The sequence below is a fragment of the Aspergillus clavatus genome, genomic scaffold, assembly GCF_000002715.2.
Source record: "Aspergillus clavatus NRRL 1 1099423829806 genomic scaffold, whole genome shotgun sequence".
Lineage (NCBI taxonomy): Eukaryota > Fungi > Ascomycota > Eurotiomycetes > Eurotiales > Aspergillaceae > Aspergillus > Aspergillus clavatus.
This window is the reverse complement of record NW_001517093.1, coordinates 302,226-326,087: the sequence shown is the minus strand read 5'-3', so window position 1 is coordinate 326,087 and position 23,862 is coordinate 302,226. Positions and strand designations below refer to the sequence as shown.

Sequence of the window (23,862 nt, the reverse complement as noted above, 5' to 3'; positions counted from 1 at the left end):
ACGGATATGCTAGTATAGATTGAACATATGATCCTCACGGAAATATATGAAACAATCCTGGCCTTGGATGGATCAGATGGTTCCCAGATAGTGCCTGTCAAAGCAAGTTCTTCACTGCAATGTTATCCGTCGATTTTCAGCCGTCGTGGTTTAATAAACAGCAGAAACAGAATAGATTGGTAAGTAACTACGGAGAAGTGGCAATCGAAAGGTTCGAATGTGCAGCCGTTAGACACAGTACGTACCTTATCCGCCGGCGCTATCTCGTACTTTGTTTGTATGCATCTAGTAGTGGCGCATATTTGCATGTGAATTTGATGGCCTTAAGGGAGCGTTTCGGAAGTGGCTGGCAGCAGCCCCGGCAAATTGGCAATTTAGCATAGCCTGCATAGGCTAGCAGCGGACCTGACTCGGTCCACCTTCACTAACGGCCCCTAGGCTCTCGGACCCCGGTCGCCCTAGAAGGCCTTTGCTCCAGCACCATTGCAGTGCGTAACCACGACGAGACCCCGCCATGCTGTTTCTTGGATATTCTCTTCCACTCACCTGTTTTACTCAATATACTTATCTCAACTCATCTGTCTTGTCATGATTGTTCAGAGCAAGGCTCTGTTGCTGGTCTCTCGCTCCGGTATCCCGAGGCATCTCCGCAATTGATTTGCGACCCAACTAGTGCTCTCACGCTCTGTCGCTCGTTTTTTTCTACCTCCCGAGGCTTTTTTTTCGCGCTGGAAGAATTTACACAGGCCAGAAGTGAAGATGAGCGCCTCTGAAACAACGTCGTCGTCGACCGGTGCCGCGAGCACGAAACGTGAAGAGTCGACCACGTCGAGGCAAGCTGGCAATGGAGCTGTCCGCAATTCCACTGGAACCACGAAAGGGAAGAGGAGGAGCAAGTATCGACATGTGGCGGCCTACCACTCTCAGTTGCGAAATTCGAGTCTTAGTCGAGACTCGGATGTTACAACGAGCTTTCTTGGGTTTCGAAATCTCATGGTGATCGTCCTAGGTTGGTATCCGGTCCTTATCGCCTGCTCCTATGGAGGTGCTGATATAGCTTCCCGAGCTTAGTGGCGATGAATCTTCGTCTGATAATTGAGAATTTCATGAAAGTAAGTTCATTGCGATTCGTTACCAGGCAAGAATGAATCAAAATTCTAATAAAAAAACTTCTCTAGTATGGCGTCCTTATCTGTATCAAATGTCACGATTATCGAAAACAAGATGTCGTCCTTGGGTCAATCCTCTTCGCTCTCGTCCCGTGCCATCTCTTCGTTGCATATATCATTGAACTAGCTGCAGCGCAGCAAGCCAAGCACAACACTGGTCGAAAGAAGAAGGATCTTTCAGTGGAAGACACGGAGCGCGAGCAACAGGCCTTCCGGGCAACCTGGCGCTACACGGCGTTTTTCCATACCGTGAACGCCACTCTATGCCTAGCGGTGACGAGCTTCGTTGTGTACTTCTATATCAATCATCCCGGGATCGGCACGCTCTGCGAGCTCCACGCAATCATTGTGTGGCTCAAGAATTGCTCTTATGCGTTCACCAATCGCGATCTTCGGCAGGCGATGCTCAATCCCTCCTCAGAATCCGCCCTTCCAGAGATTTACTCTTCATGCCCGTATCCCCAGAACATCACGCTTGGAAACCTCACCTACTTTTGGTTAGCACCTACCCTTCTTTACCAACCAGTTTATCCCAGATCGTCGCATATTCGGTGGTCCTTTGTGGCCAAACGTCTGGCCGAGTTCTTTGGTCTGGCCGTCTTCATCTGGCTTCTATCAGCTCAGTATGCCGCTCCAGTCTTGCGGAATTCGATTGACAAGATTGCTGTCATGGATATTGCATCGATCCTGGAGCGAGTCATGAAATTGTCCACCATTTCGCTTGTCATCTGGCTGGCTGGATTCTTTGCGCTTTTCCAGGCACTACTGAATGCATTGGCGGAAGTGATGCGATTCGGAGATCGCGAATTCTATACGGACTGGTGGAATAGTCCCAGTCTGGGCGCGTACTGGCGGTCCTGGAACCGGCCTGTGTACCTCTTCATGAAGAGGCATGTGTTCTCGCCGTTGATCGGAAGAGGCTGGAGCCCTTTCACTGCAAGCTTCATGGTCTTCTTCCTCTCCGCTATTCTGCATGAGATGCTGGTCGGAATACCAACTCACAATTTAATCGGTAAGGACTTAACTTCCAGACGGACAGACGAGGCTTCTTACTGACGGTAATAGGTGTCGCATTCGCGGGAATGATGTTTCAGCTGCCATTGATTGCTGTTACCGCTCCATTCGAGAAGGTCAATGATGCATTAGGTACGATCACTGGAAACTCGATTTTTTGGGTAAGCTTCTGCCTTGTTGGCCAACCTCTTGGTGCACTTTTGTATTTCTTCGCATGGCAGGCCAAATACGGCAGTGTGAGCAAGATAGGCGTTTAGAGATCTAGCTCGAGGTTCTAGCTATCTATACACCAATTTAAATACTCCAAGATAAAACTGTCGGTTCAGACACAGATGACCTTCTAAATCCTTCGCCTGCATTCCTTCTCGTAATGGATCACATTTGCTCCGCAGCCGCACGCTATTTAAAATAGGCTGCAGAGGGAGGCTACGCGGGCCGGTTCGGATAGGTTGATGCTCCGAATGGATAATGGAAGCAACAATTCTCCCGACTTCCGGGGAACCTGACGTCAGGCTCAGAAGTATATATATACTGTGTAAGCTCCTTCTTCCAAACGCCCCTGAATATTGCTTAATTGCAGTTCTAAGTCTCTACCTTTGAGAAGAATTTCGAATTAATCTCACAATAATCTCAAAATGGTCGCTATCCTTGTACCAGATAACTACGGGTGAGTACTCCCAATTGGCACAGCTTCGGCAGCGGCTGGATGTTCAAGCCGTCATACTTATCATTGTCTTACAGCTCCGTCGTTGCGGTCGCCCTTGGAGCTATTCCCTTGCTGGGCTTCGTCCACGGTGCTGTGACAACAGCCTTCCGAAAGGAAGCCAACGTTCCTTATCCTCACAGTTATGCCACGATCGAACAATGCAAATCAAACGTAAGATATCCTCTCTTGAGGCCCAGGATTCTAAACGAAGGTACTAACCAGCAGCATAGGCCAAGGCTGAGCAGTTCAACTGTGCCCAGCGCGCTCACGCCAACTTCCTCGAAAACGCCCCCCAGACCATGCTCTTCACCCTCTTCGCGGGTCTGAAATACCCTCACCTGGCAACGGCAATTGGTGTTTCGTGGCTTATTTTCCGATCCCTCTTCCTGTACGGCTATGTCTACTCGGGTAAGCCTCAGGGCAAGGGAAGAATGCTGGGTGGTTTCTTCTGGTTCTCCCAAGCGGCTCTGTGGGGTTTGACGTTGTTTGGAGTAAAGGATATGATTTCTTTTTAATTGCGGATGTCCTGTATAATTAGGATCAAACCACTATCTATTCTACAAAAATCAATTATGAATGATTCATGTAACGGTGTGCAACATTGCAACGTGGTTTCATCTCCCCAATCCTGATGCTTGAGCAACAGCTGCGCCACGATATTGTAGCTGTGGCCAGGGGTTGTGGCTGACCCCGCAGCCGGACACGGATGAATACAGAGCCGATGTGGCTGATACATGACGGTTTCTATCTCCACTGATAGCGATTTTTTGCTTGGGCGGTTATCAACATCAACACCATTAATTCCCCTGGAAGTTGGGCCTTTCTCTTGCGAGAAATTCCAGCTAGGTTTTGAGATTGAGCAATCTGTTGAAGAACACCCGCAACTGGCAAATTCGCTAGTCTAACCATCTTATAACCCATATTCATCATCTTCATACCCCGCACATACCCCTCCATCGCGCACGATGTCTTCGAAATCGCAATTGAGCTATGCTGCTCGTGCTAGCAAGCATCCCAATCCCCTCGCCAAGAGGCTTTTCGAGATTGCCGAAGCCAAGCACTCCAATGTCACCGTCTCCGCTGATGTGACGACTACCAAGGAGCTGCTGGATCTTGCTGACCGTAGGCCGGCCCATAGTTCCATCGGACCAATCTATGATTCAATGAGCTAATTGAGCTTGCGATACAGGTCTCGGTCCCCACATTGCCGTGATCAAGACACACATTGATATCCTCTCGGACTTCGGCGACGACACCATCAACGGTCTGACCGCGCTCGCCAAGAAGCACAACTTCCTCATCTTCGAAGACCGCAAGTTCATCGATATCGGCAACACCGTCCAAAAGCAGTACCACGGTGGTGCGCTGCGGATTTCCGAGTGGGCCCATATCATCAATTGCAGCGTGCTCCCTGGCGAGGGTATCGTTGAGGCTCTGGCACAGACCGCATCGGCACAGGACTTCCCCTACGGCCCTGAGCGCGGACTTCTGATCCTGGCTGAGATGACCTCCAAGGGATCATTGGCTACTGGAGACTATACTAAGGCGTCGGTTGACTACGCCCGCAAATACAAGAAGTTTGTTACGGGCTTCGTGTCGACGCGGGCCCTGACCGAGGTGCAGACGGATGTGACTTCGGCCTCGGAAGATGAGGATTTCGTCGTCTTCACCACGGGCGTGAATCTCTCTTCCAAGGGCGATAAACTTGGACAACAATATCAGACTCCCGAATCGGCCATTGGACGAGGGGCTGACTTCATCATTGCGGGACGGGGAATTTATGCTGCTCCAGACCCGGTCGAGGCAGCTCAGCGGTATCAGAAGGAGGGATGGGATGCTTATATGGCCAGAGTGGGCGGCAAGTCATAAACCCTGGCGTATAGAGTGAAAGTATATAATCGGTACGATTCACCCTGTTTGTGTGTAGGTTACGAGCAATTACCTAGCCTTAGGGGACGAAGCGTTCGTCCGTGGGCTAAGAGAAAAAAAAAATCATTATCTTGCACATTGCCTATAAACTTTTGAAACCGTTTCCCAAGACTCCACTGCATTGCCGTGCTGATGGCCTCAACCAGACGATAGCATTAACGACAACTTGATAAGCTTTGTTCCGAACGCCAAGGGCTGATCTGTGTAGTTGATAAGAAGGTGGCTGATAAGCTTAACAATAAGTCAATAACATGTTTCGGAGTCATCCTTGAAATCGTACGGAGTAACTGTAAGAACTAAGAATAAGATAATGATCAACCATGAACTTCTTTTTAAATTCTCTCCAAGTTTAAATCAAAAGATCCAGAGTACTGAGACAGTGGTTCATTGGATTTTAATTTGCAGCCGACAGGGTTGATTTGATTCGAGCCAAACTATTCCCGTACGCTGGGCAATCATTATTATCTCAGTGCCTACCCCAACAAAAACCTCTCGGCGGATCAACAACCCAAGCTATCTTTTTCGTCTGGTCTAATCGCCTTGCAGTCCAGCGTTACACTTTCCACTGTTACAGTGACACATCATGGCTTTCCTGAATCCCTCGTCCTTTGAGCTCTGCTCACCTGGCAGCGGACTAGAACCGCACACACATACTCGAATCAAAAGACACAGGAAGATACGAGGAAGATCATCGCACCATCCTGGTTAGCAGCTTCGTCAACCAGTCTACCTAAAGTTCGTGCATCTCTCGTCATCCTTCATCGTGATTCGCCTGAATCAACTCCCTTGATGCAGTCGGGATATCCAGCCAATGGATAAGCTGTAATCTCCAAATGGCTCTTCCCTCGCTTTGCCGTGCCTCAATCCCCTCACGTCACGCTGAACGCGGAATGGCACGCCCACAAGTGCACAACTGTGGAGACCCCCAACACCGAGTCCTTTCGTATCTCGTCTTTGGTTTGTCTCCGATAAGCTTTCTCCAAAGCCTTTGCTCCAACAAGTGGGGAAGCGCTATAGCCTATAGGCCCATAGGCTATAGCAAACTGCCAGGCATGGGCTTAGTTGGTTCTACCCCAGATATCACTTGCTTATCACCGGGCTTTGTCATGGAGAGCAAGGGCCGAATCGCAATACTGATAAGATGGTGTCATGGTTGTCAGGGGTGAGGGGAAATATGAATCCCCCCTCTTTCCCAATCTCCTCGTTTGGGTGTGTTTTCTTCTTCATTTCTACAGCTCTACGACATTGTATTGTGTCCACACTGCCTCCAAGATGACCGAGGAGAAGCCAGCACCAGCCGCGATGGACGTTGAACGGGATGTGGTGAAGAAGGTCGATCCGACGTTAGAAAAACATGCGCATGACGCAGATGAGGCGATGAAGGTGTTTGAGGAACTCCAAGGCGAGAGCATCACCCTGGACGAGGAAACGAACAAAAGACTGCTGAGAATTATTGACTGGCATATGATGCCGATTATGTGTTTTGTGTATGGGTTGAATTATCTTGACAGTGGGTGTTTCCATCTCCATCTTTGCAGATTGCTTATCGCTTTGTCGCGAGGCTGACAACGGTAGAAACTACCTTGTCTTATGCGAGTGTGATGGGAATCAAGAAGGATATAAAGCTGGAAGGAGATGATTTTCAATGGCTGGGGAGTTTATTCTACTTCGGTATGTTATCTGCCCTTTTTGGAGGTCGTAAAACGCGGCCTTTGCTGACGATCACAGGCTATCTGGCATGGGAATATCCAACCAATCGACTTCTCCAACTATTACCCTTAGGAAAATACTCTGCGACTTGCATCATTATTTGGGGCGCAATCTTATGTTGTTTTGCCGCTGTCAACAACTTTTCAGGCGCCATTGCCATAAGATTCTTCCTTGGTGTATTTGAGGCCTCTGTTACTCCAGGCTTCGCCCTCTTGACCTCTCAAGTATGACATTTATTCTGAACCTGCACGTAAAGGCGACGCTAAAATGACCATCGCACAGTGGTATACCAAAGCCGAACAGAGCAGTCGAGTCAATATCTGGTTCAGTTTTAATGGTTGGGGCCAGATCGTCGGCGGCTTGGTGGCATACGGCATTGCAGTGGGAACCAGGAAAAATGGCTCGGCCATTGAACCATGGAAGATTGTGTTCCTGGTGACAGGCCTGCTCACGATTACCCTTGGAGTGATCTTCTTATGGGTTGTCCCTGACAGCCAGCTGAATGCACGATGGTTGAAGAAAGAGGATCGCATTCTCGCCGTTGCCCGTGTCAGAGTCAACCAACAGGGTATTGGAAACAAGCATTTCAAGCTGTACCAGGTGAAGGAGGCGCTGCTGGATCCAATGACCTGGGCCTTCTTCTTATACGCACTCATTGCGGACATTCCCAACGGTGGGATCACCAACTTTTTCAACCAACTGGTTGGTCGCACCCTCAACGCCTTCCTGACTTTGTCATAACTGTTGATAGATCACCAGCTTCGGCTATACCGCCGAGGAGAGTCTATTGTACGGTACTCCCGGCGGCGCAGTCGAAGTGGTAGCGCTCATTGCGAACGGATATCTGGGTCAAATCACGGGGCAGCGTATTCTCTACAGCACAGGCGGCCTGGTTACCTCGATCGTTGGGATGGTCCTCATCGTCGCCCTCCCACTATCGAACAATGTCGGCCGGCTGATCGGTTACTACATGACCCAAGCGAGCCCGACACCTTTCGTGGCACTCCTATCCCTAATCTCCTCCAACGTCGCAGGCTACACGAAAAAGACGACAGTGGCAGCGGTGTACTTGATTGGCTACTGTGCTGGAAATATCATTGGTACGGAGTCTTATGTTATTTGCTTAAAATGATGGAGAAGCTAATGGGAATATGATCAGGCCCGCAAGTCTTTCGCCCCAAGGACGCTCCCCGCTACGTACCCGCCGAGATCACGATCATCGTCTGCTGGGGAGTGTGTCTGCTTCTACTTCTCGTCATTTGGTGGTGGTACCGCCGGGAGAACCAGAGAAAGGCTCTTATCCGGGCGTCGCCGGACTACGTGAGCTTGGAGGATCAAGCGTGAGTTGTGGCCCTGGCTTCTGTCGAGAACGAATATCTGACAAGTACGACAGGTTTCTTGATCTGACGGATAGAGAAAACCATGATTTTGTTTACGCGTTGTAGGCGTTTCCCTGCTGCTATGTTTTGCGATTTGTGCTTTCAATATCCCGCTGCCGCGGCTGCTTGTACCCTTTTGACCCCTATGGGGTCATGATGATCGATTAGGCAGATATCTGAGCTACAGCTTGAGATAATCTATGTTATTTTGAACTGTGTCTTTTTAAAAGTGTAGGTATATTGCGCAATGTTTTACACACTATCCTACCCACCCGAACCTTTCCAGACTCAATGACAACCCGACTAAGAAGCCTAGTGAGTGTATATCTACGTGATCTACCCCCAGATCTCAAAACTTCACACGCCACCTATATTTGAAGCTCTATGTGATCAGCTCGCTTAGGAGCTGGGGCTGTACTTCCGCTGGCATGACATCGGCCTTCAAGTAACAACCAGCAGCATTAGCAAGGCACTTTTTTTTATTGGTTGTTCCAGTAAGGAAGTGCGGCAGAAGCAAAAGAACAGAGCCTTGGTCTACGAGTGGGGTGTCTTGATGATACACTTGGGTTCAAGTTATATTAGTATAGGACAAATAGATCCGTGTAGACACACTGGCTAGTCTCCCCGTGATATCACAGAGTAGATTATTTTCCAGCTTGGGCATCGAATAGCCAAACCAATAATCTTTATCCAGCCACGGCAACAGATAATGCCTGGCTGTTGGCATCGCAGGTGAGATGAACTGCAGCTCAGGCTCAGGCGCGGTAATTGCGGAGAATCGATAGGGTGAGCTGGATTCTTGCCAGGTTTTAGGAACTGGATCTGTAGCTAAACAAAGGATGGGCGCCTCTTTTGGGCGTCTATGGTAGCTTTCCTCTGCTTTCTTTTTCCCCCGTGACTTTGCACGTTTGCTTCAACCAGGCCTTAAGATCCCACCAAGCAGTGCAATATCTTATAGTAAATCTATCTTTCTGACCACAAAACCTCCTCAGACTCCCTCGTCAGTGCAACATAATAGCCAGAGATGGATAGCGACCAGCTTATTGAGTCACAGGCTGAGCCAGGAAGCCTCACTGCCGGTATACAGGAGTTCGTGTAAGATCTGTTGGAAACCAGTGCCTGTACTAAATAATCTCAGATTCTTTCGCTCGTCGATCTTTTCCGACCTCAAAATCATCTCCAAGGACCAAGAGTTCAAAGTGCACAGACTGATCATCTGCGGGCAGTCGGCCTATTTCGCTCGCCTGTTCAACCACAACTGGAAGGTAAGTACAGCGCGATGATAGGAGATGGTGGTCATGTCTAATGCAAACATATAGGAAGTAGAGGAGAGCGTCGTGCGCCTTGAAGATGATGATCCCCGAGCCGTGGAAGCAATGATAAACTTCCTGTACGGATTCGATTATAATAGCATCGGCCGTGACCGAGAGCGCGTTTCTCCAATGCTGTTTCATGCGAAGGTCTACCAGGTTGGTGACAAATACGACGTCCCGAAGCTCAAAGAGCAAGCAAGAACGGAGTTTGCAGCGGCGATACAAACAGACTGGGACATGGACGATTTTCCTCTTGCTATTGCGGGCGCTTACTCGACCACGCCCTCAGGAGATCGAGGCCTTCGCGACCCTCTGGTCGACACATCCCTGGGAAATATCAGTGCCTTATTGGAAAAGGAGGGCTTTATACAGGTGCTGAGGGAAACTGTCGGGTTCGCTGCTGATCTTGTTCAGAAGCAGAACAACCCGAGTCGGATGAAAAGGTATCGGTGTCTCATTTGTTGCAAAGAATGGGAAATGTTGAAAAGCGAGTTTGCAAATCGTTGTCCATTTTGTGGAAAACGGAGGGACTGGGAAGAGTTTATCGTCCTTTAACCCCGGTGTCCCATATTTGGACATATGCCTCCGGAAAGCAGTGCTCTCATGTGCCGGGCCCACCGATCTTGATGAAACAAGCCGACATCTACTCCGTACTCCTTGCTTATCAATATTCCTCGCCTTTGCCAAGTCGTTGTTTCGTGAGCCTCATAGCCTCTTTATGAAAAGGCATTATGTCGAACCAGCCAGGGAGTCTGGATGGAGAATCTCTTGGTAGAAGAGGGCTTAGCTACGTAGTGTACTACCACACGGGATTGGGTGCGTGAGGTGTCTAGCATCTCGCGGTGACAAGGTCAGTTGGCTGCGTGAATATCTTAATATCCAGCTAAGGTTTTTTATATGCAACACCTCCCCAGCTCGTTCAGTAGTCAATGTAGGTTCGTGGCTGTCGATCCGCAGTTCTGTGCTCTCTCTAGTGTCTGCGAATGAGAGGGATCTTAGCAGGTCTATCTGGCTACTGTAGGATTACATGATGACTACTACATAGATAATCATAGCTGGCTAAGAAGGCACATATTACCGAGGGTGTCAGGGTGCAGCTGCATTTACCAAGGATAGAGAAGGAGTTTGGGGGGCTACTCCAAGGATTAAGTCGTCGGCCATCTTCGAGAAGCAGTAGGTCATTGTCTAAATGGATAAAAGTCATAGAGCGAGTGTCATTAATGTCAGTCTCAGTCTTACATAAAACCACTGCCCCAGACCAGAAAAGTTCAAAAGGAGGACATGCTCATCACCATACATGATATAGATGCAGACACATTCACACACACTTATAGACTACAGCCTGGTTCCCCCTCCATAACTATACAACTGAGCACAAAGTCCACCCATCAACACCTAGGTAATCCCTCATTAGTATCTATTGCCAATGCATCTACAAGAACATAAAAGCCATACATACCTCCATGAGCATTTTTGCCCACCAACAGACCACCCCTCGTGGAAGATGGCAGCATCCCCTCGCCGATAAGGACATATATATAGCTAGCTAGTTAGCAAAACTCCTCAAGATCCCTAAGAAGAAGGAGAAGGAAGAAGAGAAAGAAGAAGACTCACACTTTTTCTCTCTCGCGAAAAGAGAGAATCGTTATCAGACGGCACAATAACACGTCTGATAACCCAGGCCCGTTCCCAACCACCCAACCAAGGGCCTGTGTATGCGGTATGCAGTATGCCCTGTGTTTTGTGTTTAGTGAAGCGCATACAGCATGGTACCCTGCTGTAGGTGACTTCCTTTTTTGGGTTTTTTGTTGTTTTTTGTTGTTTTGTTTTTGTTTTGTTTTGTTTGTTTTTTCCTGGTGTTGGATGCAACCCTCCCACCCTCCTTTTTGTTGCAGTCCGGATTTTTTTTTCTCTTGTGTATGTTGCTGGGGTAATGTGCAGGGAACGAAAGGGGAAAGGAAGGAAAGGGGAGAGGAAGGCAAAGAAGGGAAGGGACTCAGCTCAGGCTACTATCTAAGGAGGAAGGTGAGATGGGCACAGTAGACTGGGGAAGAAAGAAAGAAAGAAAGAAAGAGAGGCAAGAGAGCAAGACAGGCAAGAAGAGAAGGGACGACTTGAGCTTCCACCAGAGGTAGTCACTCAGGAGTCGTATTTGCCGTCAGAATGTATGTGAGAGAGAGAGAGTTGTAAGAAGGAAAGAACGAACGAGCTGCAGAGGAGAGCAAGAGGGGGTCTTTATACCCGGGGTTTCCTTTGCCTTTTCCGCTCAAGGCAACAAAACAAAGCCATGGTGTGTTGCGACTTCTTGAGGTCATTCATCATTCACTCATTGTGATGCTCCTCGGTGGGTGTTGCCTGGGGGTGAACCATAAAGAGGTGTGCTTGTCGAAAGCCGGCATAGCAATGACAACGTGCTTTGTCTAGGCAGAAAGAGAGACGAGGTCTTGGTACCCATGGTTATTGCTTTTTGTGTGCTTCTCTTCTTGGAGATAGAGTGGTTGACTCGATCTTGCTCATCCTACTTCTTTTGTCTCTAGGACTCGAGGGACTTGACCGTCATCTTTTGTAATGTGTTTATGGGGAGGTTGCTTGGAGTCTACATAGGGTCATCGAGGGCCCTCTTCTATGACGGGAGATTGTGAATAATATGTCCATTGAGTAGAAGATTTGCTAGCAGTGTTTCTGTGTAGCCAAAACAGTAAAAAAGACAGACCGGTACCTAGAGTCTTGCATGCAAGCCAGGGTTCCTGATGAAAAGAGACAAGGCCAAGTTCTGACTAACAATGAACAATGAACAATGAAATATCTGGACAAGGTCTTCCTTTCAACTGATGTAGAGAATAATGCCTGTTGTTTGATAGTACTGTCTGAGAGCCCGCGGTCGACCTGCACTATGGTTTCTCTTAGATGTACTTTCTACTGCCCATCAGTATCAGATCTGTTGAGAACCGAGGGAGGGTTGACATACTGAGACATTGTACAACAAGAGCGAGTCTTGCAATACTCATTCCTATAGTACTTCGTTGGGAGACATTTGTGTCTCCTTGCAGCGATAGTCAGGCCACCAGACTCATTTTCCTTAGGAACCAGGAGTATGAAGAAAAGCAGCGGCGAGATGGCCTGCAGTTCGAACGCAACCGTCTTGTTGCCACTTTCTTGCGCACACCCAAGTATTATCCTGGCATCTTTTTCCTCACCACTCATATGCTCTAGGACTTTAATGCAGCCATCCTCGACCGGATCCAGTTAAAGTTGCGGGATCAGAATCTAGATTCCACAGCTCGACAAACCATCAAGATATTTCTTTGCCGAGACAAGAGCGGACATTATGGAAGATGAGATACGCAACCCAAGATATACATGTATACTAACATAATGTTTAATGATTAAAAATGTCGTTAAGCTCGACAGGCATGCTTCCCACCATTCAAAGCCTTTGCTAGCCCTTTGAATTTGTCCACCGTCATTCCATACTTGCTTAATTCGGAATCCTTCTTCCTCAGATGGTTGGAAACGTGTTCCGTAACATCACGCATTTCAATCAGGTTACTTTCATACCCGGCCTATGTCAATTTTTCTGATAACCAGTTTCCGTGACGAACTTTCCAAATGGAATACCGGCCATGAGACACATTAAGTGTAAAACAAATTTCTCCCAAAGTGTTGCTTTTTTTTTTCTGAAAGTAAAAGATCAAAAGCCATCATAGAGGCTCGCATATCTTGGTAGGCACATTGGAACAACTGGTCATGAGAAGGCTGAAAATGATTCCCCACATAGGGCTCCGGCTGTCCTTCACGGCACAGAAACTGGAGGGGGTCCTGAGTAGGCTCTGGAACAACAGCCTGTGCTAGACCTGAGTCCGTGCTTTGCGTCACCTCCACCGGTTTGTCATCAGAGGGCCTTGCTCGAAATGGTGCCTGTGGCTGGAATAGTCCTTCCTAGTCACCACAAACGTATTTCCAAATCTCAGCTGAAATCAGTAGACGTTGTAACTTGTATGGCGATGTTAAAACAAGACCCGCCTGGCGGCATTAATCCCCGCTAATGTCCCATCTCTGTGGTGCAGTCTGATCCATTTACACTGACCAGTCACCCCAGAAAGCAGGTCTCAGAATCTGCACATACTCCCAATAACCTGGGTATCATCCCGCATAGTCCCAGTCAAGAATGCCCGTGACTGTGCCATTCATCAACCATAATATATTTGAGGCGCAATACCAGCGTGCGTGAACACAGTACAGTCTGAAGGTGGCAGCATGTCAGGTAACTGGTGTTCACATCGACGACCTCCACAGTGAGAATAGCGCTCGAAGATGCGAGTTCGCAAATCTGAATCATTCATCAAGGGTCGGCCCGGATCTTGCAGATCCTCAAGCAATGGGTCCCTTGTTAAAGAGCCATCGGCAGCGCATTGCCAAAAACCTTTGAGCTCTGTGAGATGGCCTGTATCTTGGAAATTGACCCCCAGACTGGTAGACAAATCGACTCTTTGCTCTTCTCATCCAGTGTATCCCACTTGTCATTTAGAGAAGATCCCGGAATATGAGTCATCTCAATACTTCTATAGTCATGATCAAAATTTGTGAAAATCACTTCGGGCACAGGAACGGAGGTATGCTTAGATACAAGTCTCATTGCTTCAGCCTCAGCAGGTCGCACTCTATGCCCAGATTTGGCCATATAAGAGAAGTCATGTGTTTGCTGAGAACGGCAACGACGTCTTGATTTGGGGGAAGGTCTGAGATGTTCTCGAATGAAGGACATGGGAACGAAGTGTTGCCTTTTTTAATGCATCGGTTCCCTTCTCACGTATGCTGCATCCGAAAGGGATTACCGGCCATCCTGAGAAGTTTCAAAATGTTGGCCATAGTCACATGCTTTTCCCTCCTTTAAGCAGAGGGGTGACAAGAGAAACCTAAGTCTTTGTCAATCGGAAGGCAAAGCGTTCTCTGATATTGGAAAGGCATTTAAAACAGTCCTTATTGGTTGACACCTGTCAGGGCGGTAACCCCGCTTACGTAGTACTTACCTTAAGTGAGTAGAGAGTGGCGGTGAGGTCAGCCTTCCAATGATGTCTCCTACACACAATAGTGGATCTATTGAGGAGCCAGCGGGCAGTGGGGACCTCTGCACAGAGGTGGAGTACCCTACAATGTGATTGGGCAAGTGGCAATGGATCAGTCAGGTGGAGCCCAGCGGCTTTTCCAGTTCCTTTTAAAAGAATTCAAGTGGTCTTGAAACTTTTGGCCCGTCGTCCCTTGCGTCCATGGCATGTATTTTATTCCTGACTCAGAATTCAGGAATGTCTGACGCTGAGCAGATGACGCAGTTGCCGAGGGGCCTTGTGATAGCTGTAGGGTTAACATCGCTGACACTGCACGACAGAATCCCCCATGTTCTGTTGTTGTGGTTCCTGAAAGCCATGCAGGGACAGAAGGTCGAGAGTCTAGACTCATGGGGTACTTTCAATTCTTGAGTCTCAACAGTATTGTTTTACTGGTATGTTACTGACCAGGTTTTCTATACTCCATAACCATTGCCTGATCCAGGTGCCGCCGCTTTTGTGATGGCTACACATAAGAGCTTCCTGAGTACACACTGAACACAACAGCCACCCCAGCCCTGACTATCCAGTATCTACTGGTTCACGTGGCAGCCATCTGGTTCCTGAGGTGCATACCTGTAGAAGCTCTCAGGATCTATGAGACTCCATTTCCAATGGAACTGGAGTAGAGTGTCTTTACAGTAAAGACGAAAGATGAATATGGGAAACGGGCCTGTCTGTACAGGTACATACCTATCCTCATCTCCAGTATGAAGACTATGCTTACTCATTCAATTGGTAGGTTCCTCAGGCAGAGGTTCAAGGCTTTTAATTGAGAATCTCAAGCTCTCTCTTCTTTAATAGCCAATCCTTCAAGTCAAAACTCCCCTCCCTAAGAAGCTCTATCTCGGCATTCCAAACAAACGTTCTCCCTGGAGTCTGCGAACCGTCGTTGAATGTCATAGTACAGCCCCTGACCCTATACATATCGGTTTCATATGCAGCTAAAGAATCCTCCTCCTTCTGTGAACGAACTTTGTAGGCCATACCATGGATAACCTCATTGGAATCAGGGCCGACAAATATTGCTGGGCAATCGCCCCAAAGTTTCATGTGGTATCTAAAAAGCATTGCAGGGTGGAGTTCAGGCTGGCCAGGATGGTTTAAGACTTTGCTAAGTGTCGAGGAGTCCATCAGAGTGCCGTAGAAGAAGTAGAAGATTTCTTCAAAACGTGCTGGAGCAGGCTTGTTTGCAAGGTGCCCCCGGTTTTCTGCAGCCTTCATAAACTTGCGCATCATGAGGGAGGGTCGGGCATTTTTTGTCAAACTTTTCAGCCATCTTTCCTATTCCTAGGACCAATTCAGCTTTCATGTCGATTGTTTGAGAGGGAAGCCCTACGCTGGCTCTTGGAGGGGGGGAGATGTATATGTACTGTACAGTCTAGTATATTCCAGTGGACCTCTGATTTCGGATGAGAATCTTTCGCTATCTCAAGTACAGTCTCCAAAAAGACTAGCAGTAAGACTCTTGGTGTCGTCCATGACGACACTGTTGACCTATTCACTCCATGATCACATGACTATCAAGCATTACTTGGGAGACATTATGAAGTATTTACGTTCACTTTACACTGCCACACCTTACCTAGCTATGCCCTAAGGCATAAAATTTTGATAACTACCTCAAAAAGAAACCCCCCATCTGCTCTTCACAAGTGGCTAGGCTTGATTCTGCAAATTTTTAATTCGGCCATCACTTACTATCTAGGTAGTACATTATTGAGGGCAAAATCAAGGCTGAAGGCCGCACTTTCCAGGATCAACCACGTAATCAGGTTTGCTCCGAGAAAAAAAAGCAGCGGCACTTTGACCTAAATCTAGAAGTGGAGACTGGAGAACCATCCAACAGAAATACTGTTTGGTATTACATTTACTGGCCCACAGTACTCCAGCTATCTAGGTATCTAGTATCTCGTATCTACTATCAAGGTACTCCGTAGTACTAGTATCTATCGACCTTACTCCCCGCGACGCTTTTCCTGCGCTACCTACTGTTGTGCCAAGTGTGACGAATCGAGCTTCCTCTTCCAGACATGCTTTCGCGCGGGTGCGGGGGTCCCTGGTCATTCATTCGATCATCGACGGCGTTCAGGGATGAAACATTGAGACCATCGCTGATCAGGGCGTTAACACTTTCACCACCAGCGACAATCGTTGCTGGTTATATCTACAGATTATTATGGGTCCCTCAATTACCGCTACGAACTTGCCTCTATATTGACTAGTCTCAGAAGCCATCATTGACTCTGATGATCGCCAACATGGTTGGTACTAGTCTTTCGCATGTTAAGGCGCCTACCTACTGTCGGTGAAGAGACTTCCCTCCCCCATATATAATAACTAAGGGACCTTCTACCAGCATCTCCTCATAGAGAAACTTATTATACTATCATTTAGACCTCTTCATTCTTTAATTTTCTTATATCAGTCATTCTTTGTCTTCCCTATCAAGGGGCTGGTCATTCATCATGAGTGCCCATCACTATTCTTAGTATCTTATTGTTCTCTTCGTGATCATCCCGTTGTTTGCCCCTCTCTTTGGATCTCCCCATCCTTGAACTCTATCCTCATTGATCTCGCCATATCGATTGATGCTTGATGAGAAAAGGCGAGGAGTATCTCTAGTTACCTGAGTTCTTCCTTGGGATCAACACCATTGACTTAGAAGCTTTTGGTCATAAAAAAAAAAGTTCTTGGGGTCGGTTGATCTATTGTCTGATCTGGCACAGGGTGCATGTGAACCGCTTCCACCCCGGAAATCAACCACCTGATGCTGGAGCGACGACTACTAAAAGCATGCCAGCCTCCTTCATATGTCAAGCACTGCTCCCCAGCGGCAACCACAACCACCACCACACTTCTATAAGCCACATTCATCATGACCACCCACTGCACCTAGATGATCCTACTATCCTCGCTGCCTCTGTCACCACTACTACTGCCACCACAACCTCGACGTCTCCTACTTCTTTGTGTTTCAGCTCTGGCTATGATCCATCCTCATACCTGGCAGTCTCGACTGTGCCACCCCTCGATATCTCTGCGCGAGCTATTTCGCCCTGTTTGAGTGATATCTCAGAGGCCAAGACCTTCTATAGCACGGTGAATGTCACCGAAGTCTCCGTGGATACCTACGACTCGCCGCTGGCGTCAAATCCACCAGCGACTGAGTCCTTGGACCATATGAACGGTAGCTCCGAAAGGGTGAATGTGGTGGCAGCAGCGCCATCCACTCCTCCTTCCGCTGGACATCACACCGCCAAAAGGAAAAGAACCATTTCGCCACCATCACCATCCCACCGATCTCCCGGTCATGTTCGCTCCACCTCTCGAAGCACTCGTGGTTCGGCCCCCGCCAGCCGCCGCAGTTCGCTCCATTCGCACCGTCGAGCGGCCACCGTCTCTCTCACACCGTCCGTCGTTGATCGAAAGGACCCGGAGACGAAGCGCGAGAACCTGTTAGCGCTGCATCGCGAATCCTGTCGGCTCTTCCAGTCCAATGGACTTCAGCAACCCAGTTTGCAGGACAAACGACCCCTTCCAGTCCTTTCCAACACCACTCCATACCCGCCCCAAGCGTCTTCGGAATTCAGCTCACCTCCAGCATCTCCCATCGTTTATACCCGGCTATCCTTTCCAGGGCGTGAACACGAACCTGGACCTGGCGATATCCCCCAGGATACACACGTGTCTCCTTCAAAGGCTAACCCTGACGCGCCGAAACAGGTGACAGCGACTGTGATCGACTGGACATCGCCTTCGACTCGCAGGCGAGAATACGAAAAGATCGACCGAGCCAGCACCGGCATGCGGGGCTTCTGGCGTCGCGTGGCACCCCGGTGGTGCCAATTCGGGGACCGTTACATGCCGTTCTTCGAGGAAGGGAAGGACGGTAAGGGCAACTATGAGGGCAGCGTCCGCCGATTCCGCCTGAACCTGCCCGAGGAGCCGGAGAAGGAGTCTGGCAAGACCAGGTTCCACCGGGGCTTGAAGCTTAAGAAAAGTTCCGTGATACATATACTGGGCGTTCGCCGCCAGACGGTCTAGGTTGAGTCTAGCCGTCTGTTGTTTCTTTGATGTTACATCTGCTTAGCGTCTGGCTTGACGCGAAATGATTCCAACGGTCTCAAGACTTCGTTTAGAGTTCTCGTCCGCATCTTGCGTTTCTTGATCGGCTCAGTGTTCAGGGCGGAGATTTGAAATTGTGATACCCCGTCATCATGTTGTGGTCTTTATTCTTAAGAGAGTTTTTTTGCCTACATCAACAGCTATAGTTATACACATGGTTGAACCAAATCGAATTTTAGTAACCGGGTGACTTTTCTCGTCTATCGTAGTATGTTGCGAGTAGCTTCCCATCCAACGCCATGCAAAGATAAAAAAAAAAAAAAAAGAGAGACGCAAAGAATATACAAAAGGATAATTGGGTATCGACCTTCCAGAAAGCAAGAACGAACAAGTCATCACAGCAGATCGAAATCATCCAGGTTATCCCGGTAGCGCATGATACTGCGCTTGATCTTGCTACTATCGACCCAGGTGATATGGTCCTCCATGTTGCGCGTCACCAGGTACGCCGGGTCCGTAACAACCTCTGGGCCACAGCGCACATGTCCCTGCTCGATATACGTCACGGCCTAATCGATCATCATTAGCCTTTATCCCCTTTCCACAAAAAGAAGGGAAAAAAAAAGAAAAAAAAAAAAAAAAAAAAAAACACATACCGCCTTAATCGTCTCCACCATCCCCGTCCTCACCATCACCACGGCCAACCGCCGCCTACAAAACGCCGAGACCGTGACCTCGCGTTCCACGCGCGATAGGCCCGCCCCTTGCTCGCGGCTCTGCTTCAGAATCCCCATCCGCCACAGCTTATCCAGCACCTCGGACTCGAGCTTCTTGCGCACGGGGTCCGAGTCCGGGTCCAGCTGTGAGAGCTTGTGCGCGAGCTGCCGCAGGGAGCCGCACAGCGCATTGTACGACTTGTAGTCCGTGTCGTTCTGCAGGTGGTAGCGCGCGCGAATCTGGTGCTCGCGGTGGCCGCCGTCGGATTTGTAGTTGATGAAATCGACTTTGCGGAGGAGTCTGGGTGTTGTTCAGTGAGTTAGCTTGGAGGTTGGAGGGGGAGAAGAGGGGAGGGTGGGGGGGGGTACTTTTTCTCGTGGTGTTTGAGTTGGCGGACCATTTTGGAGATTGGGGAAGGGGGGTTAGGGGAGATTGGGTTTCTGGATGAAGTGATTTGTGAGTCGTGGTGCTGGTGGTGTTGATGCTTTTGATGGTAGAAAATTCGATGTGATAGAAAGGCGGTGAGGGGGAATTTTTGGTGTTGAGGTGCAAATGATGCAAACAGCTGGAGCTGTCTTGGTGCCTTAATGCCTTGTTGCCTGAAGGAATTGATAACAATCTTATGGAACAGATACGATTGAATCGGTGAAGGGAGAGCTTTGGACATACTACGGAATACTCGGTAGGTGATACCAGCCAGATATTGGATTAAGTTGCTGAGTTCAGGCAATAATGCGAGATCTTGGAGCTCAGTCTTGTCTTGTCTGCGCATCTCTGTAGTCAGGTGACCGGACAGTAGCTGTACCTTTACCACAACAACAGAAAGATGCATAGACAGCTAGCTGATGATTGTATTCTTCATAGGTTGGTTTGCTCCAGCTCGTGAAGGTGATCAATTAATTGCCCAATGATTGCTTGTATGCAAAAATGCATGCAAGAAGCGTGCGCCATTAGCCTCCATGGCTGAATCAAGTTTAGCGACATGTTCCAGGTCCAGACCGACATAAGCTGACCAGCTTCTGACAAGTTGGATATCTCCTCGATAAAACGTCCTCACGCACTCCTATCAAAATGAGCACTCCCATGAGGATTGCCATCATCGGCGCTGGGTAAGTCAAGCTCTAGATCGGACCAGATCCACTTGTGCCCAGACTCACACCAAATAGACCCGGCGGCTTGGCTACTCTCAAGACTGTCCTTGAAGCGTCGACACCAGAAACACCCATTGAGGCATGCTTGTTTGAAGCGTAGGTATCAACAACTCTCGTAAAAGAGTGTACTAATGACCCTGTAGTGAAGACGAGATCGGCGGTACATTTCGGTACCGCTCCTACGACAATGCAGAGCTGGTGAGCAGTAAGCAGCTCACAGCGTTCTCGGATCATCGGTTTCCGTTAGAGACGTCAGATCATGTATCGCTCCCAGCATACGTCGACTATCTCAAGTCGTACATTGCGCGATTCGGCCTGGAACAGTACATAAAGCTCAACTGCCGTGTGACGAGTGTCCGTCCACTGGAGAATCAGAAGTGGAAGCATCGGGTCACCTATTCCGCCAAGAACTTTCCGGAGGAGCAAGTATATGACTGCTCGCACATCGCTGTCTGCACCGGACTCCATGTCGAGCCGAACATTCCGTCGATTCCAGGCATCGAACATGTGCAGGGCGACGTGTTCCATTCCTCCAAGTACAAGAGCCGGTCGCAGGTGGCGCATCGCAATGTATTGATCCTGGGCTGTGGAGAGACAGCAATGGGTGAGATGAAACACATGGAAGTCTAAGAACGCAATTGATTGACTCCTGCCAGATATCGCGTACGAATCCATCAAAGCGGATGCACAGTCGGTCACAATGTGCTTCCGGACGGGCTTTCTCTCCTTCCCCAAACAGCTCAGCCGCTTCCAGGTCTTCGGCAAGACCTTCAAGGGCGGGTTGCCTATCGACGGGCTGATCACCAACCTATTCGAGACCGCATACGTCCATCATGCAATTGCCCGCAGCCGCCTCCGCTGGTTCGTCTCCGACTTCGTCATCAAGCGCGTCCTATGGTTCCTGACCGGCACCCAAGCCGGAATGAACCAGCACGTCGGCGAACTGCCCCCGGACCGCCTGGGGCGCGCATACGTCTTCCTCAACAAGAGCAACAAGGCGATGCCATACCTCAACCGGCCGTACCAGACCCGCAACCCGCTGCTGAGCCTGATCGGGAACCGATACATCGACCCGCCTGAGGATGCCAACTCCGACCGCTACGTCGACACCTGCACATGGCCGCAGTCCATCGACAACACCGGCACGGTCACCTTCACGCCCGATCCCAAGCGCAAGGACTGGCAGCGGATGAAGACCAAGACGGTCAAGCCAGATTGCGTCGTTTACTGCACGGGGTAAACCCCTTCCCCTTCCCCTTTCCTCTGCCTACAACCTCTAGCAAAAACGCCCAGCTAAACATAATACACCCAGATACAAACAAACCTTCTCATACCTCAACGCCTCCTACCCCACCGCCGCAGACGCCCACACCCGCAACATCATCAACGCCTCCCACCCGGACCTCGCCTTCATCGGCTTCGTCCGCCCCGGCGTCGGCGCAATCCCCCCCATCGCCGAACAACAAGCAATGTGGTGGACCGCCCTCATCACACACCGCATGCCCGTCCCGATGGACCCCCCGCACTACCACCTCCTCTCGGCCCCGACCTCGCGCATCCAGTACGGCGTCGACCACAGCGCGTACATGAGCACGCTGGCGCGCGACTTCGGCGGCGCCCCGGGCCTGTGGCAGCTGTATCAGCGGCACGGGCTGCGGATCCTGCTGACGTACTGCTTCGGGGCGACGTTTGTGACGTTCTACCGGCTCGTCGGGCCGTTTGCGTCGCCGCTGGCGCCGGAGATTGTGCGTGCGGAGCTGGCGGAGACGATTGTGCGGAGGGGCGTGCTGGGAAATGTGGTTTTTGGGGTCGTGCCGATGGTGTTCTATGGGGTTGTGAATGCGGTGGCGTGGGTGTTGGATGCGATGGGCCTGATTCGAGAGGAGAAGAGGTAAGGGGTGTGTATTGTTGGTCGGAGTCTGCAATATCATATTTCAGAAGTTTCTAGTCTATCCAAGATGCAATGTACAGGAAGGAAGGCTGTCTAGAATAAGCCGCTGCCGAATGATGAAGAGTGTCCCCGGACTGCTATATTCATAATTCATCTTTGGGCTCCGCTGGGATCGGCCGGCCACTGTCCTTGCCCAGATCCACCCCGTTCTTCTTGCGCCATTTCTCCCACATGGCCCAGAAGTCCTTCTCCATACCGCTTTCCATCTGGTCCGGGAGAATGACGTTGTACTCGACGTACAGGTTGCCGGGCTCCTCGTCATGGTCGTGGTGCTCATGCAGGTGGCCCTCCGCGTAGAAGGGCATGCCCTCGCCGTGGACCGTCTCGACGGCCAGCGGCTGGACGACCTCGCCGCGCTTGCGGCCCAGCTGCACGACATGGCCGTCGAGATGCGTGATGTTGCGCGTCCAGTCACCCATCCAGGCCTCGCGCAGCGACAGCGCCTCGCGCCAGAACAGATCGCGGCCCTTGCGGCGGAAGAAGGTGCCGTCGGAGCGCTGGTCGGCCGCAGCCGCGAACTCGGGCTCCTTCTCGTCCAGCACCAGGATCAGATCGCCCGCGATCCAATCGGGGCTCTCGTCGCCCTCGTTCTCAAACACCAGCCGTGTCCCCTTGCCCATGCCCGGCTCCACCGTCGCCGTCGTCTCCACCTCCTGCCGCACCACCCGCTGCCCGTGGCACACCCCGCACGGCCGCTTGATCGTCTTCCCCTGGCCCCTGCACCGGTCGCACGGCATCTGCACCTGCTGGTACATGCCCGGCGCCAGCATGTGCTTCTGGATCACCATCCCGCGGCCCGAACACCGGTCGCACGTGACTACCTCCCGGTCCGCCGACCCGGTCCCCTCGCACGCGTCGCAGATCTGCTGCTTCTCCAGCATGAACCGGATCTCCCGCCCCGTGTAGAAGTCGCGCAGCGGCAGGCCCACCCGCATCTCCATGTCCGGCCCGCGCCGGTGGCCCGGCGCGTGCCCGAAGTGCCCGCCGCCGCCGAAGAACCGCGAGAAGAGGTCGAAGGGGTCATTGGCCTGTCGCCCGGCCGTCCCGCCCTGCCGGTGCTGCTCAACCCCTTCGTGTCCGTACTGGTCGTAGATCTTGCGGGTTGTCGCGGTCGAGAGGACATCGTAGGCGTCAGCGATTTCGACGAATTTCTCGCGGGCGGTCTCGTCACCACTATTGTTTTCCCCCCCCCCAATCATGTCAATCTAGCATTCTTCCACCGTCCTCCACCTCCCCCTCCTTCTCTTGATGGATCTGACTTACGGGTTCTTGTCAGGGTGGAACTTCTTGCTCAACGTCCGATACGCGCGCTTGATATCCCGCTCCGAGGCCGATTTATCCAGCCCCAGGATCTTGTAGTAATCCTCCTTCGCCAGCACCAGCACCATGCATAGCGCAATCGCTAAAAGAATCGTGATGAGACGCATTTTGAGGGAAACCGTTCTCCTACCAGCATGGGCGGCTCAAGGCGATTCCGGGAAATCGTTCGATTGGAGGATAGTCCCCCTGTGCGACGAACAATCTGCCTTGTTCGGTATTCGGAGTTGTTGTTTGGATGTATGGATGGATGGATAAGAGATATTCGGAGGATAGCTTGGATGTCTGGTGTCAAGCTTTGAGTTCAGACTTATTTATGTCGATATTGGCGCC

General features: G+C 50.3%; 9 protein-coding genes across 9 annotated transcripts, besides 7 other annotated features; 7 read left to right on the top strand and 2 right to left on the bottom strand.

The window, feature by feature from the left end:
- Positions 1 to 759: 759 nt before the first annotated feature.
- Positions 760 to 2,440, top strand: ACLA_080210 (putative diacylglycerol O-acyltransferase (DgaT); the record flags this gene model as incomplete). Its single annotated transcript, XM_001267762.1, has 4 exons — positions 760 to 1,009; positions 1,072 to 1,112; positions 1,179 to 2,181; positions 2,235 to 2,440. 4 exons carry the CDS (start codon positions 760 to 762, stop codon positions 2,438 to 2,440), a joined length of 1,500 nt encoding a protein of 499 aa, XP_001267763.1.
- A 378-nt stretch (positions 2,441 to 2,818) lies between these two features.
- Positions 2,819 to 3,404, top strand: ACLA_080200 (MAPEG family protein; the record flags this gene model as incomplete). Its single annotated transcript, XM_001267761.1, has 3 exons — positions 2,819 to 2,850; positions 2,925 to 3,060; positions 3,120 to 3,404. The coding sequence occupies 3 exons, from the start codon at positions 2,819 to 2,821 to the stop codon at positions 3,402 to 3,404; spliced, it is 453 nt and encodes a 150-aa protein (XP_001267762.1).
- Positions 3,405 to 3,854: 450 nt separating this feature from the next.
- On the top strand, positions 3,855 to 4,758 carry pyrG (orotidine-5'-phosphate decarboxylase pyrG; the record flags this gene model as incomplete). Its single annotated transcript, XM_001267760.1, has 2 exons — positions 3,855 to 4,011; positions 4,079 to 4,758. 2 exons carry the CDS (start codon positions 3,855 to 3,857, stop codon positions 4,756 to 4,758), a joined length of 837 nt encoding a protein of 278 aa, XP_001267761.1.
- A 1,332-nt stretch (positions 4,759 to 6,090) lies between these two features.
- Positions 6,091 to 7,973, top strand: ACLA_080180 (allantoate permease family MFS transporter; the record flags this gene model as incomplete). Its single annotated transcript, XM_001267759.1, has 7 exons — positions 6,091 to 6,328; positions 6,394 to 6,489; positions 6,547 to 6,752; positions 6,811 to 7,230; positions 7,280 to 7,628; positions 7,688 to 7,868; positions 7,922 to 7,973. The coding sequence occupies 7 exons, from the start codon at positions 6,091 to 6,093 to the stop codon at positions 7,971 to 7,973; spliced, it is 1,542 nt and encodes a 513-aa protein (XP_001267760.1).
- A 958-nt stretch (positions 7,974 to 8,931) lies between these two features.
- ACLA_080170 (BTB/POZ domain protein) lies at positions 8,932 to 9,775 on the top strand (the record flags this gene model as incomplete). The annotated part of the gene is made up of 3 exons (XM_001267758.1): positions 8,932 to 9,002; positions 9,046 to 9,172; positions 9,227 to 9,775. 3 exons carry the CDS (start codon positions 8,932 to 8,934, stop codon positions 9,773 to 9,775), a joined length of 747 nt encoding a protein of 248 aa, XP_001267759.1.
- Positions 9,776 to 10,794: 1,019 nt separating this feature from the next.
- Positions 10,795 to 10,829: a microsatellite.
- A 191-nt stretch (positions 10,830 to 11,020) lies between these two features.
- Positions 11,021 to 11,070: a microsatellite.
- Positions 11,030 to 11,070: a microsatellite.
- A 92-nt stretch (positions 11,071 to 11,162) lies between these two features.
- Positions 11,163 to 11,204: a microsatellite.
- Positions 11,205 to 11,270: 66 nt separating this feature from the next.
- Positions 11,271 to 11,311: a microsatellite.
- A 5,810-nt stretch (positions 11,312 to 17,121) lies between these two features.
- ACLA_080160 (uncharacterized protein) lies at positions 17,122 to 18,372 on the top strand (the record flags this gene model as incomplete). Its single annotated transcript, XM_001267757.1, has 1 exon — positions 17,122 to 18,372. One exon carries the CDS (start codon positions 17,122 to 17,124, stop codon positions 18,370 to 18,372), a length of 1,251 nt encoding a protein of 416 aa, XP_001267758.1.
- A 416-nt stretch (positions 18,373 to 18,788) lies between these two features.
- ACLA_080150 (snoRNA-binding rRNA-processing protein IMP3) lies at positions 18,789 to 19,510 on the bottom strand (the record flags this gene model as incomplete). The annotated part of the gene is made up of 3 exons (XM_001267756.1): positions 18,789 to 18,962; positions 19,050 to 19,410; positions 19,479 to 19,510. The coding sequence occupies 3 exons, from the start codon at positions 19,508 to 19,510 to the stop codon at positions 18,789 to 18,791; spliced, it is 567 nt and encodes a 188-aa protein (XP_001267757.1).
- Positions 18,999 to 19,042: a microsatellite.
- Positions 19,011 to 19,042: a microsatellite.
- Positions 19,511 to 20,181: 671 nt separating the features above from the next.
- Positions 20,182 to 22,156, top strand: ACLA_080140 (flavin-containing monooxygenase; the record flags this gene model as incomplete). The annotated part of the gene is made up of 5 exons (XM_001267755.1): positions 20,182 to 20,219; positions 20,277 to 20,357; positions 20,405 to 20,865; positions 20,918 to 21,497; positions 21,574 to 22,156. The coding sequence occupies 5 exons, from the start codon at positions 20,182 to 20,184 to the stop codon at positions 22,154 to 22,156; spliced, it is 1,743 nt and encodes a 580-aa protein (XP_001267756.1).
- Positions 22,157 to 22,295: 139 nt separating this feature from the next.
- On the bottom strand, positions 22,296 to 23,639 carry ACLA_080130 (putative DnaJ domain protein; the record flags this gene model as incomplete). The annotated part of the gene is made up of 2 exons (XM_001267754.1): positions 22,296 to 23,385; positions 23,476 to 23,639. The coding sequence occupies 2 exons, from the start codon at positions 23,637 to 23,639 to the stop codon at positions 22,296 to 22,298; spliced, it is 1,254 nt and encodes a 417-aa protein (XP_001267755.1).
- Positions 23,640 to 23,862: the final 223 nt, after the last annotated feature.